We start from the raw sequence: 19,471 nt of genomic DNA, 5'->3' as shown, positions 1-19,471 counted from the left end.
GATTTGTAGCTTTGGAAACCCAATGGGGATTGCTATGAGTCGGCAATGACCCGATGGCAGTGAGTTTGGCATTTTTTGTTTTTGTTTTTTATACACCATACTGCCTAAGCTCCTAGTACTTAGTGCCTGACCCTGTGCATCCATGTGACATCCTAATATTGTCCTTTAAATCTTATATTTTATGCTCTTGGCCCCTACTTACAGTAGCAAGGATCACATCTTACTTAACTCTGTGTCTGCTGCCAGCAACTCTCATCATAATGCCATTTACTGGGGGTGGGGGGAGATCTTTCTATTGCTACATCTGGAACTCCTAAAACTTTCTTGAACAACCAAATCATTGCTACCCTTCTCTCTGTTTCTACACTGGGGAAATTTAGTTCTCATGTGGCTCCCGATCATGCTCCACATCCCTACCTCACACCCAGGCAGAGCTCCACATCACCTTCCCCAGTCACCCCACTTCATGCTTGCAAGTCCTTTTACCTGTGAAACAGTGATTAAAAATCTTCTTGTCCTTCTCAAGATTCAGTTCTTTTATTCCTTTTTCAGCATCTTTCATAGACAAATACAAGGCACTGCACAGAGATGAAAACAGACAGGTGAGTGGTGAGCATTTCAGAATGGCATGTCCTCTCTGGGAGTCATCACCTTGGAAAGGCTGGCTCTGGGCACAAGCTCCCTTTCCCCAGGTGGTCCTGAGTCTAATCTCCCCATCAACCACATCCTAAGTAGTTACAACCACTGCTATCATATTTATTCTGACTCATAGTGACCCTTTAGGACAGAGTAGAACTGCCCCTTAGGATTTCCAAGGCAGTAAATCTTTATTGAAACAGACTACCTCATCTTTCTCCCACGGTGCAGCTAGTGGGTTCAAACCACCAATTTTGGGTTGGCAGTTAAATGCTTTAACCATCATGCTACCAGAGCTCCTCAAGTACACAACAGCATTTATATGTGCCTAACTCTATGGCCTGCACACTACCTAGCAAAATGTGCTAAGAAAATACTGAATGTATTTTGAATTTATAAATCTTTTTGGTCACTTAACTCCTTCTGCCTGAAGTAGAGAGCTGTAACCAGTTAGAGGCCAAACAATAAATGTTGTTGGGACCTATTTTCCATACCCAGTCAGAGCCTGACATCCTCACATTCTAGATCTTTAAGGGTCCTCAATCCTCATGTCCCAGTTCTTTAAGGATCTTCAAGTGCAAGCATTTGAAGGTGTACCCATTTGTCTCCAAGGTGAACATTAAGACTGAGCTTACCTCTTACCCTAAAAATAGTAAGAAGGCAAAAATTTTTGTCCTTGAAGTAATAAGTGAAAAAGGTCCTCATGAGATTATCCCCAAACAACAAACAGAATGCTACTTCCATGTATCCTGTGGCTCCAGGTAGCCAGAGCATCCTTCCCCATAGCTTTGACAGATGTGACCAGCAATGTCACCAGCCAGCAGATGCAGCTAGTCTAGATTCCACCTCTTGTTTCTTTACCAGAAAGTCTCTTTGGTGAGGGAAGCTGCTCAGTTTCACTAAATTTAATTCTCATATTTTATCAGATTCCTAAAATATATCAAGCCCCGGGTTAGGCTTATGGGAAGGGTGTCTTCAGTTCCCTCTCAAGGACCACCCCTCACCATGTAAACAGAATCCCTGTTGGACATTTAAGCAGCCATCATGGGCTTCTTCCTGACAAGGCTACTGTTTCAGGGTATCCTTGATGTAGTAAAAGCAAAACAACTGGGAAGAAAAGAGCTTCCTAGAAAAAAAAGACTTCCATGACAGGAGAAGATGGAAGATATAAAACATGTCAGAAGTGGCCAAAGCAAGCCTTGGGGCAGGAAAAAAAAATAGGATAGGGAAGAACATAGGAGCTCTGGTAGCATAGTGCCTAAGGCACTTGACTGCTCACCAGAAGGCTGGTGGTTCAAACCCACCAGCCACTCCTCAGAAGGAAGGTTGGGCAATCCTACTTCCATAGTGATACTGCCTCAGAAACCCAAGGAGGGGTTGCTATGAGTTGGGGCTGACTCGACGGCAAACAACAACAACAACAACAGGGCAGAACATACAGTATTGCATTGTCAGTGAAGGCAAACGTGTATATGGGTAGATAGATGGGTGGACAGGCTGAACTATTAGGTATGTCTATGTAGTGGGATTGTAACCAAGACCATGTATAGGGTTGGCAGACAATGGTTCTATGAGTGTATTTGTATGTTCTTTAAGAATTCCCAGGGGTATAGTAGAGCTGACAAGGGACGAGGTTATAGTCACTTCTTGGTCATAGCCAGCTATCCAGAGGGACCAAGTAGTTGAACCTGTGGGCTCGGACCATAGTCACAGGGGACATCAAGCTCAATTGGCATAACATACTACACAAAACATTGTTCCATCTCCTACTTTGGCAAGTAGTGACTGGGATCTTAAAAGCTCGCAAGCAGCCATTTAGATGCAATGATGGGTTTCTCCTCATCCAGAGCAAAGAAGAATGAAGAAAACCAAAGATTCATGGAAACAATTATTCCAAGTGACCGTTAGGCCATATGATCCACAGTCTATATGACTATGGGACCAGAAGAATTAGATGGTGCCCGGCTACAAGTGTCAACCACTCAGAGGGGGATCTATGTAGGAGATCCTGATAGAGAGGGAGAATGTTGAACAAAACTCAAAATCATTGGGAAAAAAAAGGGGGGGGACCAGGTTTCTGGTCTGATAGAGCCTGGTGGAACCACTGAGACTATGGCCCCTAGCTGCCCTTCAGGTCTGGAATTGAACCCACACCTGTGGCTTCCAGCCAAACAAAAGGCAGGCATGTGAGTTGAACATTTACCTGAGGTAGATACACTCCTTGGAGAGAACAATCATGGGAGAAAGAAGGGCTTTTTATGAACAGGGAGACAGCTCGGGGGCAGGGGTGCATGGAGGGATGGACACAGGGAAAAGGTAACTATCAGGAGGAAGTGGGAGGGGAGCTGTTGCATTGGGGTAAATTGTAGCCAATGTCATGAGACAAAGTGTGTGTGAACTGCTGTATGAAAGTGAATTTGCTCTGTAAACTTTCACCCAAATCACAAAATAAAAAATAAAAATAAAAGAAAGGACAGAGAGAAAGCAAACAGAAACTCACCTTAAGTCAATAGTTTCTGGCAGTCGAATGGACCTCCTGGTGGATTTCCTCGCAAACTTCTGGCCTCCTTCAATGCATTTAATGGCTTTCTTGGTGTCCCTAACCCAGGCATCTCTCTCCTCCAGGTAGGCTGCCTGGAAGAAGTGATCCTGCTGTTTGGTTGTAGTGATCTTAAACACAAACTGAAAATCAAAACACATCCATTAGGAATGACACCTTTCAAGGGGTTGAAGCCCCTTATGAAGCAGAGCAGTTGACCCAACCTTGCTCTGAAAGTGCTTAGTTCTCATGGTTCCAGATCCAAAGCCCAGGGCAGAGTGTGATGGGAGGGACTGGCTCAGGGTGCACCATCCACGTTGCAGGCTGTGCCCTTGTCAGATCAGGGCTTGACAAGATGTTCCCTGTGGCTAGTGATGCCAACTCACCATTCTTTTGCCAAAGTCCTGACAAGGGCTAGTCAGAGTGCTTCCTTTCAAGGGGATCATTCCTTTGGGACTATTGTCACTTTTCTTCTTATAGAATTCAATTCCATCTTCTAATAATACAACCCACATGGGTTTCCAGGTGTTGAACACACTCGCCTGAAATGACAATGAAAAGAGTTGACATGGTTTGGGGTTCTGAAAACTGCATTTTCTTCCTAAATGGAAAGATTCTGTAGTTTTTTAGAGCTTTAAAAATGTTTCATGACATCACTTCCTATGTTCCACCATAGTCCTCTCTAATGGTGACTTCTAGAGGTGCCATTCTAATTTCTACCTCAGACTGTTTGCTGCAGCTGACCCCACTGTTCTGAAATTCCCCTTCCCAGCTCCACTCTATAGTAGAACTAACTGTTCCATTGAGTTTTCTTGGCTATAATCTTATGGAAGCAGATTACCAGGTCTTTCTTCTGTGGTGCCACTGGGTGAGTTCAAAGTGACATCTTGGAAGTTAATAGTTAACCATTTCTACCACCCAGCAACCCTCTGCATCCTTCAGGCCTCAGCTTAGCCCACCTCATTGGTGAAGCTCTGTCAACCTGCACCAGCCCACCCTTCATCTCCTTGAGATCAACTCTTGCTTGACTTATGGGCTGTGCCACATATTCTGGAACTTTGTTGCATGCTGCATTATATAATTCTTCAATTATCTTAAGTGTAGTCATCTTTTCTCCTCTGTAGCAATGACATCACCAGACACTTTAATTTGCTCATGGTACTGAGCACATAGTACATGTTCATTAAAATTATGGGAAGGACTATTCTCCAGACCACCATATGCTAGCTGCCATCATACTTCACTGAAAACACTGACAAATCTTTCTCATTCTCTACTTAGTCCTCACTCAGACTCTTCCCTGCTATAAGTTTCCTAAATTTGTATCTCCTTTCATTCACATGGTTCACAGCACCAGGAAACACAAAAGATCCATTTAATAGTAAAATGTTCACCCCCTTGGAGATGTGTAAGACCTGTTAGTCTGTCTTCCATCTGTAATGAGTTCTTACCATAATCTTAGAATATGGGTCATATATTTTTGTCTTCATTTACTTTCAAATGTTTAACTGGTTTCTTTAACAGGAGAAAAAGTAGAAAAACAGGTAATCACTGGTGTTTGGTTGGAAGGGTTTTTTGCTTTTAGGAAATTCCAATTGTTATATGCTTGTCAAAATTGATGACTCAAAAATTCTAAAGTAAAAAATGTAGTAAGATTTTTTACCAACGCTTCTCAAAATATAGTCTACTGACCACATGATTCACTGAAGATGAATGTATATAAAAGTTGGCCCCATCCCAAATCTGCCTTCACTTATAAACCCTGGTTTGGCTGCTGAAATTGCTGAATCTCAGAAGACCTCGTTCAAGTTCTAGATCTACTGCTTTCTTACTGCTCAAACTTGGATAGGCCACTTACCCTTTCTGAGCACCAGGTCCTCAGAAATTAAATAAGGAAAATAATGACCATATCAGAGATTTCTAGCACATATTAACTGCAATCATGTGGACAGAACTCCTTAAGTTCCAATGTGCTCAACAATTTGGAAGTTTATTATTAAATATCTTGAGAGACAGCCACATACAAACGCCTTCAATACTTTGACCTTCCAGCAAATAAACAGACATTCTTTCTAACTCTATTCCTGAAAATTGATAATGAACTGGTATCACTATCATTGTGATAATGACAAAGAAACTCGAAGCCACTTGTCACTTAGAGCAAGGAATGAGAAAGCTGAAGGCCTCACAGGAATGTGCTATGGAAAGAATGAGCTACCTCTCTTTGTTTTCCTCCCTGAGGGAGCTGTGGTGGAGTAGTGCCTAAGGCATTTGACTACTAACCAGAAGGCTGGTGGTTCAAACCCACCAGCCACTCCTCGGAAAGAAGGTTAGGCAATCTACTTCCTTAGAGATACTACCTCAGAAACCCAAGGAGGGGTCACTATGAGTCAAATCTACTCAATGGCAGTGAGTTTGGTTTTGGTTTGGGTGGGATGAAGTTCTGGGGTTTTGAGGGATCTGGCCTGCCCCTGGGCTTGCATGCCTCCTCTGTCACTGCATGACCTATTTGTATTTAGAAAGCCAGGAGATATGGGACAACTTGGGGTTAAACCTCAAATTTGGTATTGAGACTAATTTTGACCACTTATTAGTTGTAATATCCTTGGAAAAACTGTTCAATTTTTCTGAGTCTCAGTTTCTTTCTTTTGTAAGAGGGAGATAATACTATCTTACAGGATGGTAACAGGTATTAAATTTGGTTTAGATAATGTATAAAATATGCATATATAAATGCATAACATATATATAAAATGTATGTGGTGGTTAAGTTTGTGTGTCAACTTGTCTAGGCCTGGTTGAGTGGTTGGGCAGCTGGATGTAGTTATTCCCCATGATGAGACTGGTAATCAACTCCATGGCGGAATCTACTGTGAACAGCTGAGTAGCTACCTTTGGGTGTGTGGTCTGCTTCCTGTATAAAAGAAGCAGCTTTGGGAATGGCCTCTAGTTTATGGCACGCTTGAACCCTGCATGTAGCCGTGTCATTGTACAGCAGCTTGCCATGCTCTGCCGACCTTGGGACTTACAAAGAACTAGAGTTAATGGCCTGCCGTGTGGTTTGGTAACATCAAAACTATGCCTTTTTACTTGTCAACCTCAGCAGCCAGCAGCTGCCTGAGTGAAGAAAATCCTCTAGCTTCAGTGGGCTGGGAGCAGGGGACATAGCTGAAGCCCAAGGTTGAGGGGCTTCCACCCAGCTCCTAGAGCCCAGCACTTTGAACTCAGACTTCTAGCCCCCAAACTGTAAGAGAATAAACTCCTGTTTGTTCAAACTTCCCATTTGTGGTATATCCTTGTCAGAGCAGCACTAGGTAACCAGAACAATGTATTTAAAAAAACATTCTGTCAACTATAAATTACCACATGTTCCACACTCATACATCACTATCTCACCATTATATCACCAGGTGCTAAATAAAGTTGTGATTGCAATTAAAAGCACATTATGTGCTAATGGGTAGATAAAACTGAAAAAAGAAGATATGAAGAAATGACCAACAGAAGAGTAGAAATAATAATATATAACAGTGTTTTCTAGAACTATTCTATATATGTGTGCAGGGCTTAGTAAATAGCTTTGGCCAGTGTGGAAGCAGGTAATCCACTTTTTGTTTGGCCAGACTGTTCAGAAAAGCAGCATCCAGGGAAGAGGGGGACTGCCATCCTAGCTGGAAATTTTTTTTTAATTCAGGAATCAAATATATGTACATATATAATCAGCCCATGTACCCCTCATGGGTCATTACCGAAGGAAAATACTATGGCTACTCCATATTACCTCTTGTGCATTTCAAGCTGTTTTCTGTGGTTTATTTTCCCTTTCTATACCTGCTCATTGTGTCCTGTTTAATTTAAGAATGGCAGATAGATCCTATCTTAAGTGGCAACTCAGACTGAACAGGAGCAGCTGCTCGCTGAGGCTGGACTCACTGGAAAAGTGTTATGGTCCAACAACATTATCTACCACGGGCATGAAGGCCACAAAGGGTGGCATGCAAGTTGCAGTTGTTTCCATCCCTAGTCCAATCAGATTTCATCTGAATTCCAAGTACATCTTGTGTGCAGGCATCACTAAGTTGTGTGAAAATCACTTGCAAAATGGTCTACAACATTAGAGTGTTACTACCCACAATAATGTGGCCCTTGGAAAAATCTTTACTTTAAAAGTTTTCTATTTGGTTTAGTGCCAACTGCCCCTTTAGCAATAAATTAAACATTCCAACTAGACCAAGGAAAAGTTTCATGCTGCTCTATACCTTGGAAGGGCTTTGAGAAAAGAAAAAGAATCGTTTCTTTGCCTTTCCTCATCTCCTAACCAATGCTGTCATGACTGTAGTAAAATGGAATTATCATACAGTTCCCAGGAGATCCTGTTGCTTATCTCAGCCTACCAAGTACATGTATATAGAGTTCTAGTTGCCTAAAAGGAAGACTATTTGTGTAAAGAAGATAAATGCAAATACTTGTGGGACTATCACTCTACATGTCCAAACATTTCCTTTGTTATTTACCAAAAAAAAAAAATTAAAACACACTATCTCTTTTCTGCTCAAGTAGAGTAACTATGCAGACTGAGACTGGATTATTTCTCTTTTCATAAAATGAGCAAATCAGGCACTCTATGCTACCACATGATATAATTTCAATTAAAAGTCTTTTTGTTTTTACTGAGAGACTCTCAATAAACTTTCTGTTTTATCTCAAAGGGATTTATATCCAGAATTTAAATAGTCCTTTCAAATCAATAAGAAAAATACAAACAATCCAATTTTAAAACAGGTAAAAGAGTTGAATGGGAGCTTTACTAAAAAAGGTATCAAATAAGTATAAGAAGGAGTGTTCAATAGCATTATTTATTCATCAGGGAAATGTATATTAAAATTACAATGAAATACCTCTACACACTCATTAGAATGACTAAAATTAAAAGAGATTGAAAAAACCAAGATCTGGCAAGGATGTGGAATAACTGGAACTCCCATATTGCTAGAAGGAAGATAAAATGGCACATCCAGTTTGGAAAACTCTTTGGTAGTATGTATATATCAAAGTATACACATATCTGCCCTGTGCACCATCAGTTCCACTCCTGGGTATATATCTAAGAGAAATGAATGCTTATGTCTACAAAAAGTTACACACAAGGATGTTTATAGTAGCTCTGCACATAATAGATAAACTCAGATAGTAACTCAAATGCTCAGCAACAGAAGAATGAGTAAGTACATTGTAGTATATAAAATGGAATACAACTTAGCAATTAGAAAAGAAGAATGAACTAGCACACTTAACAGCATGCATAAATCTCATAGATATTGTGTTGAGTGAAAAAAAAAAAACAGCAGACACAAAAAAATTTCTTACAGCATGATTCAATTTATATGTAATTCAGAAACAAGCATAACTGATGACTAGTAGTTACCTAGAGCCAAGAGGACAGACTAGGGAGGGGCACGTGGAATCTTATGGAATACTGGAAATGATCTCTATATTACTGATCTGGGTGTTGGTTACATGATTAATATATATGTAAAATATCGTGGTGCATCTTATGCACTTTATTATATGTCCATGAACTCTCGATTGAAAAAACCAGTGCTCCTCTACTAGGTCCTTATAGTTAATTCCATGTAAGCGTTACACAATGATCACAGTAACACTGTCATTCAGGTTGCTTCTATAGAAGGGAAATTTTCTACTTCATTTACTTCTTTTATTTGCTAATTTGAAAAACAGCATATTTGTGCAGTGCATGTCCTTGAATCATCCATTAAAAATTTATAAAAACCAGCTATGCTGGATATTCTGGAAAAAATATGAATGATAATAGTATCATATCACTGTTAAATTTCTTGGATATGACCATGGAATTGTGATTATATGGGAGAATATCCTTGTTCTTAGAAGATATATATGTTGAAGTATTCAGGGATGAAGTAGTATGATGTCTACAATTTACTCTTAAATATTTCAGTATGGAAACATAATATGTGTATTTATATAGAAATACAGGAGTAGTAGTATATATAGAAATACAGAGATAGGAAGAAATAGTGCAAATGAAGTCACAAGTTAACAATTGATGAAAGTAGGTAAAAGAATATATGGATAGTCCTATGATTTTCTTTCCCCATTTTTCTGTGGACTGGACATTTTTTCAATATAATTGGGAAATTCTAATAAATAAATGAGCAACATATGATACTACTATATATTATAATTTTGGAGAAACTTTTAGAGACATGTATAAACAAAACTTTAAATAAAAATTAAAGTAATTGAACATAAGAAAAAAAAGATGTATTCACATAGCTGAAAATAGGAAGTTGGATTGAATGACTGCTTTCACATTTAAAATTAAGTATTCTATCTCAGTGATATCTAAGATTAATAACTGCCACAGCCACTCAAGGCTTTTGGCCTCAGAATTCAGAAATCAGCCAGCACTGCAGTCTTAATGTACACAATTAAAATAAAGCTACTGTGAAGGCAACTGTCCAAAATAAGTTTGTCCTTTTCTAATTCATATATAGCCTTGGGGACTCTGTCAGATAACTCAGAGGGGGGGTGCTTCATTTAGAGTTTGGGGCATTATGCACATTGAGGAGACTGACTCTGTAGAACAAGAGAAATCAGGCCATTTATAAAGCTTAAATTTTCTTCCTGGCTTGGTGTGGATAACATTGCAAAGAATAGGTATTCCAGAACACTTAACTGTGCTCATGAGGAACCTATACATATACCAAGAGGCTGTCATTCAAACAGAACAAGGGGATTATGCATGGTTTAAAAGCAGGAAGGGTATACATCATGGTTGTATCCTTTCACCATACTTATTCAATCTGTATGCTGGGCAAATAATTTGAGAACCTGGACTATATGAAGAAGAACACAGTATCAGGATTGGAGGAAGAACCACGTGATGTGCAGAGGACACAACCTTGCTTGCTGAAAGTGAAGATGACTTGAAGCACTTAATGGAGATCAAAGACTACAGTCTTCAGTATGGATTACACCTCAACATAAAGAAAATGAAAATCCTCACAACTGGACCAATAAGCAATATCATGATAAATGAAAAAGGATTGAAATTGTCAAGGATTTCATTTTACTTGGATCTATAGTCAACACCCATGGAAGTAGCAGTCAGGCAGACACCATATTGCACTGGGAAAATATGCTGTGAAAAACTCCTGTGAAATGTTAAGAAGCAAAGATGTCACTCTGAAGACTAAGGTGCACCTGACCCAAGCCATGGTCTTTTCAATCACCTCATATGCATGTGAAAGCTGAACAATGAATGAGGAAGACAGAAGAAGAGTTTGATGCCTTTGAAATGTGGCACTGGCAAAGAATACTGAAAATACCATGGTCAGCCAGAAGAATGAACAAATCTGTCCTGGGAGAAGTGCAGCCAGAATGCTCCTTGGAAGTGAGAATAGCCAGACTTCATCTTACCTACTTTGCTCATGTTGTCAGAAGGGACCATTCTCTGGAAAAGGATCATGCTTGATAATGCAGAGGATCATGCTTGAAAAAGGGGAAGACCCTCAATGAGATGGATTAACACAGTAGCTGCAATTATGGGCTCAAGCATAGCAAGGATTGTGAGGATGGTGCAGGATCTGACAGTGTTTCGTTCTGTTGTACATGGGGTCTCTATGAGTTGGAACCAACTCCATGGCACCTAACAACAACAATATATGACAAAGAAGAACTGCCCCATAGGGTTTCCTGGGCTGTGATCTCTATAGGAGCAAATTGTTGTTGTTATGTGCCGTCGAGTCAGACCTGACTCATAGCAACCCCTCCTTGGGTTTCCGAGGCAGTATCACTACGGAAGTAGGATTGCCCAACCTTCCTTCCGAGGAGTGGCAAATAGTTACTATTTGCTATAGGAGCAAATAGTTAGGTCTTTTCTCCCACTGAGTGGCTGGTGGGTTCAGAAGCCAACCTTTTGGTTAATAGTTGAGGGCTTAACCATTATGCCACCAGGACTCCTTCTGGTTAGGACTATGGAATTATGGATGATTTTGCTCTCTTCTCAGTCACTGCTGCAGGGTAACCTGACAGCATGTCTGTTCAGCTACCCCTAAGTCTATTTTCCCTTTTCTGGCCCCTTCCCTCTTAGCACTCACCCAAGTGCAAACCTGAAATTGTGATTATCCCTGGAAAAGGATATCATGCGAGGTAAAGCACAGGGTCAGTGAAAAAGGGGAAGACCCTCAAAGAAGAACTGGATTAACACAGTGGCTGCAACAAGAAGCTCAAGCATGGCAATGATTCTGAGAAGGGCTCAGGACTGAGCAGTGTTTCGTTCTGTTATACAGGGTAGCTGTGAGTCGAAGGCATCTAACAACAACAAGCTAGAAAGGACTTTAGGATCATCAGCCAATACCCTCATCACACAGATAAGAAAGGTGGGCCCAGTACAGTGGCTTAGCCTGGGACATCTGACCATTTAATGTGGAGCTGGGATTAGAATCTAGGTCTCCTGGCTCCCAATTTTATGTTCTTTCTTTTTCCCTTCAGATGCCATCACCTACAAGCCAAGGAATTCTGGAATATGAATCCATTTAAGGCCACTTAGCTATTTCACCTTAATGGAATCACACACACAGACATACACATACACACGCATGTCTGTTTTTTCCTATTAAGGACCAAAACTTATTCAATTACCATGTCCACAATGGGCAGGTTTTAGATGCTGAGTCAGGTCTAAAGTTTCCTGATGAATAACTGTTCATCATCATGGACCTGAAATAGCTTAGGGCACCAGAGTCTGACACTGCATGACACCAAAAGAAAAATCATAAAGACCAAGACATTTGAACATCTTGAACTTCTGTACGTTAAAAAAACTGAAAAACTAATGAAAATGGGAGGATTTGTTATTATTGGTGTTAGGTGCTATATTATCATTTAAAGGTTAATACCCTTAATGTATTTTTTAAACCCAACTCTTTACAATCAGTTAAGAAAAATGTACAAACACTCTCAATTTTTAAAATGAGCTAGACATATAAGCATGCAATTTTCAAAGGAAGAAATAACTGTGCTCAATAAATATAGAAATGTACCACCTCAACAGCAACCCAAGAAACACAGATTAAAATAAAAATAATATAAAACCTTTTTCTTTGAAATTTTTTTTTTTGTTGTCAAAATTTATAAAACTGGTGATGGTTTAGGGTATGTCAGGGGAAGGAGCTCTATGAATCAGCAGCTTGATGTGGTCTGTCAAAAAACTAGTCATTGTAGGCCCATAAATAGAAACATAAGGTCTAAAGAGAGGAGAGTGATATTCTAACTTTAAATGGGACAGTCAGTATTTCAGATCATGGGCTCTGGAGTTCCATGACCCACTCAAATCCCAACTCTGCCACTTTCTAGCAATGTGACCTTGAGCAACCTTTTAAACTTTATTTTCTACATCAGATAAATGGGGATAATAGAACAATACATGTAAATTGCTTAAGGCAATATCTGGTGTATAGCACCCAAACCACTGCCATCAAGTGGATTCCAACTCATAGGGACCCCATAGGACAGAGTAGAACTGCTCCCATAGGGTTCCCAAGACTGTAATCTTTAAGGAAGCTGCCTGCCTCATCATTCTGCTGAGGAGCAGCTGGTGGGTTCAAACTGCTGACTTTTTGGTTATCATCCAAATGCTTTAACCACTGCACCACCAGAGCTCCTTGCCATATAGTAAGCATTCAGTAAATGCTATCTATTCCCTGTGATTTTGTGCTTATCAGGTGCACGTGGGGAACTACATTAAGTTCAGGGACTGTCAAAGTTGCAGATGATCTGGAGACTGTTCCAAAGAGTGACAAGACAAAGCACTCATCCTTGTATGTGGATAACTAACATGAAACCTCATTTCTCCTGGGGAATTGCTGAAGGAACTGGGCAGGTTTTGACCTCAAAAGGGACAGGTAGAGCAAATGAGAGCTGTCGTCAAGGATGTGAAAAGCTACCATAGATGGTTTAGATGATAACTAACAATAAATAGTTAGATGATCCAGAAAAAAATTTCTGCATAATTTAAGGGAGAAAATCAAATTAGTGAGTTCCCTAACACAAGAGGTATTCAAACTTACTTGGTGAGTGATTAAGTGAAAGAAATGCAGCCACAGATGGGAAGTTAAATGAAATACTTATGTAAAAAGTCTTAACATCCCTTCCAACCCTAAGCTTGTATACAGCTATGTTGCTACTATGCTAAACAGGTTTCAGCAGAGCTTTCAGACTAAGGAAGACTGAGAAGAAAGCCTGGTGATCTATGGATGGCAATAGTCTCATCTGCATCCAGTCATGGGGATTGTACAGAATCAGACACGTTTTGTTCCACTATGCATGGGATTGCCATGCGCCAAGGGAGGTTCATGGCAGTTCACAACAACAATTCCCCCAAAAAGCCTGCTGTCCCTACTTTCCCTTTAGATTTCTCTAATTTTCAGATGCCTCTGCCAATGCTTGGACCTCACCTGCAAGCCAAAAACTAAATCTTAAAAACATATTTAACAAGACCATCTAAAAATGAATGCACTGAGTCTGAAACTACTCTTCTTAATACTTAAAAATCACTACAGTATGGAGCTCCGGATCCACAGTTTCTATGAGTATTTTAAGTAAATGTCTTTCTTCCAAAAGTGTTCATTTAATAAATAATGATGGATCAGGTCTTATGCATCAGACATTGGGCTGGGTATTGAGGAGATAAAAATGAATGAGACCCAGTCTCTGCCCTGTGAACAGTTGACAATCTGACAGAGGGAAGTATGACTTGGTTCAGTTTAGTGTGACGAAGGCACAAATTGAGGCATAATTTCCTGTGTATGCCCAACTTCACTGAAAAAAACCACAACTGAGAGCTGAGGGTTGGGGCAATGTTATTTTTAATTTCAGAACCCTCCCAGCCACCTCATACAGAGTAAAGACACCTCCTTTAACTTCCCCTTTTCCTTAAACTTTTCTTTTCATATGCTGACGTATGGCTGGAATTCAAAGGAAAATTGCCTTATGACCAAAACTATATATCTAAGTAAAACAGAACTCTGAGTTACTAACATCTATTCTCCCCCACACATGTGCATGTTATTGTAAGTTGCTGTTCCATTGAGCTAAGTCCTTATTTCTGCTACATTGTAAATCATGTCATCCAGTTTTCAACTTGACATATGAAAACACTTATATAAGTTCACAAACAAATGGTTATTTGGTGCCTATGATTAAGCACTTAGGTATTAACTGAAAGGTTAGAGGTTCAAGTCCTCTCAGAGCCACCTTGGAAGTCAGGCCAGGCAATCTACTTCTGATAAATGAGCCATTGAAAACCCTAGGGACTCCAGTTCTCACACACAGGGTCACCATGTGTTGGAATCAACTCAGGGGCAACTGGTTTGTTTGCTTTTAATTCTTTGAAGTCAAGGTAACTAGTCTACTCAATAGTATACTTTTTAAATAAGTAAACTCTTCCAAGTTGGAAAATTTTCAATAAACGTATTTTGGATAAGCAATCAGGAATGGCATAGAGTGTTTAATAGCATGGAGTCTCAGGGATTTGAACTCAAGTCTCAGCTTTGCCTCTTCTAGAATGTGTGACATTAGGCAAGCTTTTTAATTTTTCCAAACATTACACTCCTCATCTGTACAATGAGACAATAAAGCACCTATCTCCCATGGTTGTTGTAAAGATCAAATGAGATAATATATTTAAAGCACTTAGCACAGTAGCTAGCTTGTAGTAAGTGGTCAAAAAATGGTGACAATGTAATTAGACAAGATTACACAGGTTTGTTGGCAATATTGTGAAGTCATTCTTGCCTAGGATTCTCCTAGGTACCACCCATTACAGTAACAGTGCTTTGGAAAAGAAAATCTGTACAATATGAGCCTGTGAGGGCCCAGGTGAAGCAGTTAGGCCGGGCTCTGTGTGCCACTAGGGTCATATTCCCGGCTTCCAGTTCAGCTTTGTCACTTACTAGCTGTGTGACCTTAGACCCTTTGTCTCTCTATATCTCTATTTCCTCATCTGGAAAGTGTGGATAATAATGGCATCAACCTTCGAGGGTCGCTATAAGTATTAATGCATGAAATGCTAAGAACTGTCCCTGCCACAAGGTAAGTACCACATGTGTTAGCCATTACAATGATGCATTCCCTAACAGGTACAAATGTCTGGGGATTATTTCATGGCATCAAGTACAGAACAAGACTTCCTAGTGAGAACCACAGACATAGGCACTCAGTCTGGTAAGTTTATGAGAAAATTCCTGGGTGGGGGCTGATGGCTTTCCCGCTTTCTTTTTCTCCACACTTTCCTGCTCTACCACATGTTATTCTTCTACAACTCTTTTCTTTCTCGCCCACGTTCCTTTTCCTTCTTTTTCCCACCACCCTGATCCCTGTGCTTTCTACCAGCCTTACAGGCCACGTAAATCCCTGAGCGACAATTTGGGTCATCAGTCCTGATCAGCCAATTGCCTGCTGAGTTGGTTGTCATGAAAACAACAGTTTACTCCATAAACCTCTAGGATAAGGTTGATTTGGGACAGGAGTTGGTGCAGTTCTACTCTGTCACATGGGGTCACTATAAATCAGAAGTGACTCAATGCCCCCTAACAACAAATTATTTGTTGCATTTGCATGTAATTTCTTCCATCTTCTTTAAAAAAAAAAAAAATTATGGCAATAAATACACTCAATTCACTAGTGTTTTCCAGGACTCCAAAATACAATTATTGGGGGAGACAGTAGTAACCTTGTAGCAGAGGTAAAGGGAGACAGGTGTTACTAAACTCCCTTTTGCCCATAATACAATTTGCCCAGGCCCAACTCTGGCTCTGGTAAGTTCATCCAATCACCCTGGGGCTGGTTTGGTTCAGCCTGCCTTTTGGAATGCAGTATGGGATGAATGAGACAAGCGTGGGTTATACCGTCTCATCGGGCAGTCAGGAATGAAAGAGATTGTATTTGGGTAGAAAGTAGCTGTAACATGGGAAGCTCTCACTGGCGTCCCCCCCCCCCATTGTTTTATGCTGTTGTTGAGAATATACACAGCAAAATATACACCAATGTAATAGTTTCTACATGTACAGTTTAGTGACCCTGATTACATTCTTCGAGTTGTACAACCATTCTCACCCTACTTTTCTGAGTTGTTCCTCCATCATTAACATAAATTCATCACCGTCTAAAGCGCCTATTGTATCTTCTGAGTTGTCAATGCTTTTTTTAAATCAAAAGTGACAAGACTATGAGGCAAGGACATCTAGGTGTTATTTAGAAAAGATTACAAAATGATAGTCATGTGTTTTCCCTCCCGTTAATTCTCATCTCTATTTAAAGACTTTAGTCAGGAGGCAAAGGAGGAAACCTGAACTGTGGAATGTGGAAAGATATCCTGCACAAAACAAAAGAATTATTCTATAGCCATTGCCATTGACCTGTCCAATCCCAAGATTTCTGACTTGACAAAATCCCTGCAAGATCGTTTTCTAATAGTGTTCTTTCCACTCAAAACATCTTCTCTCCAATAAAATAATTGCACAAAGCAAGCTATAAGAAGAAACATATTCTTTATGTCTACCCAGGTATCTTAAACCATATAAACTCAAACTCACTGTCGTCAAGTCGATTTCGACTCATAGCAACCCCTCCTTGGGTTTCCAAGGCAGTATCACTACAGAAGTAGAATGCCCCACATTCCTTCCTAGGAGTGGCTGGTTAGCAGTCAAATGCCTTAGGCACTATGCCAACAGAGTTCCCCTTAAACAGTATAGCCTCCTAAAAGAGGAAAGAGTGGATGGAGAGAGATCCATACAGTGTTGTTTGCAATGCTTTAACATCAATAAACCTCATCAAGGCATCTGACAGCCTTGTTGGAGAAAGATTGTCATAGCTCTTTCTTTACTATTACTCTGGCAACCAACCAGAATCAATATGTAGCACCATTAGCAGCTAGAGTAGGCATAGCATCTAAAAAAATTAATAACTTTAGTATCTTACATAGGAAATTCTGAGTTCAGTTTTAGTTCTGTACTAGTTGAAGGGAATATTTCTAAACAAAGTATTTCTTTAAAATGGCTTATAAAATTATGAATGATGTAAATTATAGACATGAAAAATATGGAAGATGTAATTTTTGGAAATATCAATACGAAATTTTACTATTTTTTTTCGAGGAACATTTTCTAGATTGGCTTTTGCAAGCCATCGAGTCGATGGCAGTGGATTTGATTGTTTTTTTGGTTTACCTTAAATTTGCTTTAAGAAAGATCCTGGGGTATCAGATGGAGCTCAGAATCAGGGAGTAGGTTTGTAGACCCAACTCTATCATAGCCATGAGATCTTGAGTAATCACTGAGCCTTGAGGTCTCAGTGTTCTCTTGTATAAAATTAGGGTATTAGGCCAGATTATCCAGGGCCCCTGCCAGCTTTCAATCAAAATAGATCAGGCTACAATGTATGCTGCTAAGTAAAACATTTCTCCCAACAGTGTTAGACAGGACCATGTCAGGTGCTGGTTCAGTTACAAAGCTGGGTATCTGGAGGAATGTGCTGACTGCAGTTCTTTGACATCCCAGCTTGCTGAAGTCACTTTGAGCATACTTGTTATAAGGGTGTTTCCCACAGGATGCCAAGCAAGCCCTGGGTGTGAATTCTCCATGGTAGGCAGTTTCACAATGACTTGGGCATGCACCCAGCATCCAAATAAAGAGCAACATTGCTAACAAAATTCAGCACTCCTGAGCTCCTCACCAGTGAGACTTAGCATTCTTGAGCAAACTTGTGTCTCCATCTCCTACTCTGTAAAAAGGGGCATCTATCATCTTATTAGGAGCTCTGGTAGCATAGTGGCTAAGACACCAGCCACTCCTTGGAAGGAAGGTTGGGCAATCCTACTTCCATAGTGATACTGCCTCGGAAACCCAAGGAGGGGTCGCTATGAGTCGGGGCCAACTTGACGGCACATAACAACAACAACAACAACATCATCTTATTAAGGAGCTCTGGTGGTATAGTGGTTAAGGCATTTTGCTGCTAACCAGAACTTCGGTCGGAACTTCGAACTCACCCAGCCCACTCCACAGAAGAAACATTAGGCAGTCTGCTTCCAAAAAGACTTGCAGCCTTGGAAAGCCAATGGCGGTCAGTATGAGTTGGCATCAACTCAGTGGCAGTAAGACTACCTTTATGGCATGTTATACAAACTCACTAAGCATTATGAGTCAAGAGATTTCAGCCCAATAAAAAGATAAGTTTTTTATGCATCCATTTTAAGATTGCCCAATAAATAAACTGTAATTATTGTATAATTATGTCAACTTCACAAACAAATGGTTATTTGGTGCTTATGATTAAGCACTTAGGTATTAACTGTATAATGATCTCCTTCTTCTTTCTCCATCTCCCAGCCCCCGACACCACAAAAGAAGAAGAAAAAAAAATAGCTAAAGAGGAAATTTAAATAGAAAGTGAATGGGCTCTCCAAGTAACCTTGATAGCAGAAGAGTCTTCTGGCAGAACACATTTGTGGCTCTTGAATGGTAGTTCGCTTAGCCACCCCTCAGCTTCCCAGGCTTTATAGTCTGGAATTCTCAGCCTCACAGAGGAAGCTCTGTGCTGAGGTCTGAATCTGAGTTGGATTAGCTCACCTCTAACAAAGAAAATGCCGCAGAAAGTGAACAAGCTCCGCCCTCTCTGCCCTAAACATTCTACATGCTCTGATGCTCTCCTATTTCAACCCAGTAGGTTCAGCATTAAACATTCTTTAACAAGGCTGGACACTAACTCTTCCCTGCCCAGTCTTCAGTTATATCTTTGTCAGTTGGCACTTGTACTTACCCTCTTCACAAGGTAGCCTTCCCTGATCCGCTTTGGTTCCATGTCGGATGGACCGCCAGACAGAGGGGAACACTCAGACGTGTCCTCTCAGAGCTCAGCGTCCTCTGGAAGGCAAGTCCACTGTAGGTTGCCTTTTGTAGAGCAAGGCCCTTTTCACAATTTCCCCTGTGCGGGCGACCGCGTGATCACATCCTCTTCCCCTAACTGGGGTGGAAGATTAGAATAAGGAACTGCAGAGTTAAACAACCCATTCTTTGCTAATATTCAAAACTTATTAAAGCACAGTCACAGGTTAACTCAGATTAAAGATTTACTTGAGGTAAAATTTGATTACCATGAAGAAAATCATTCTCCCAAAGAGGGGGAAAAAATAATTGAAAGGAAGAGGAAGGCCTTATTGGTGTGTTGGTGGGAATTGTCCTACTAGGAATGACT

At 40.3% G+C, this 19,471-nt stretch overlaps 1 protein-coding gene across 1 annotated transcript in view; it reads right to left on the bottom strand.

Moving 5' to 3' along the window:
• Window positions 1–19,078, bottom strand: part of PLEK (pleckstrin) — a 33,316-nt gene extending 14,238 nt beyond the window's left edge. Inside the window, exons 1-4 of the mRNA XM_007940079.2 lie at window positions 19,037–19,078; window positions 3,562–3,717; window positions 3,137–3,318; window positions 487–578 (exon numbers count right to left, since the gene is read on the bottom strand). Of these exons, the coding sequence (XP_007938270.1) occupies window positions 487–578; window positions 3,137–3,318; window positions 3,562–3,717; window positions 19,037–19,078 (472 nt within the window). The remainder of the gene's footprint in view (window positions 1–486; window positions 579–3,136; window positions 3,319–3,561; window positions 3,718–19,036) is intronic.
• Between the last annotated feature and the right edge of the window lie 393 nt (window positions 19,079–19,471).

The sequence above is a fragment of the Orycteropus afer genome, unplaced genomic scaffold, assembly GCF_000298275.1.
Source record: "Orycteropus afer afer isolate SDZICR_OR568_19922 unplaced genomic scaffold, OryAfe1.0 scaffold00065, whole genome shotgun sequence".
NCBI lineage: Eukaryota > Metazoa > Chordata > Mammalia > Tubulidentata > Orycteropodidae > Orycteropus > Orycteropus afer.
This window is presented reverse-complemented; position numbering and strand designations above follow the sequence as displayed.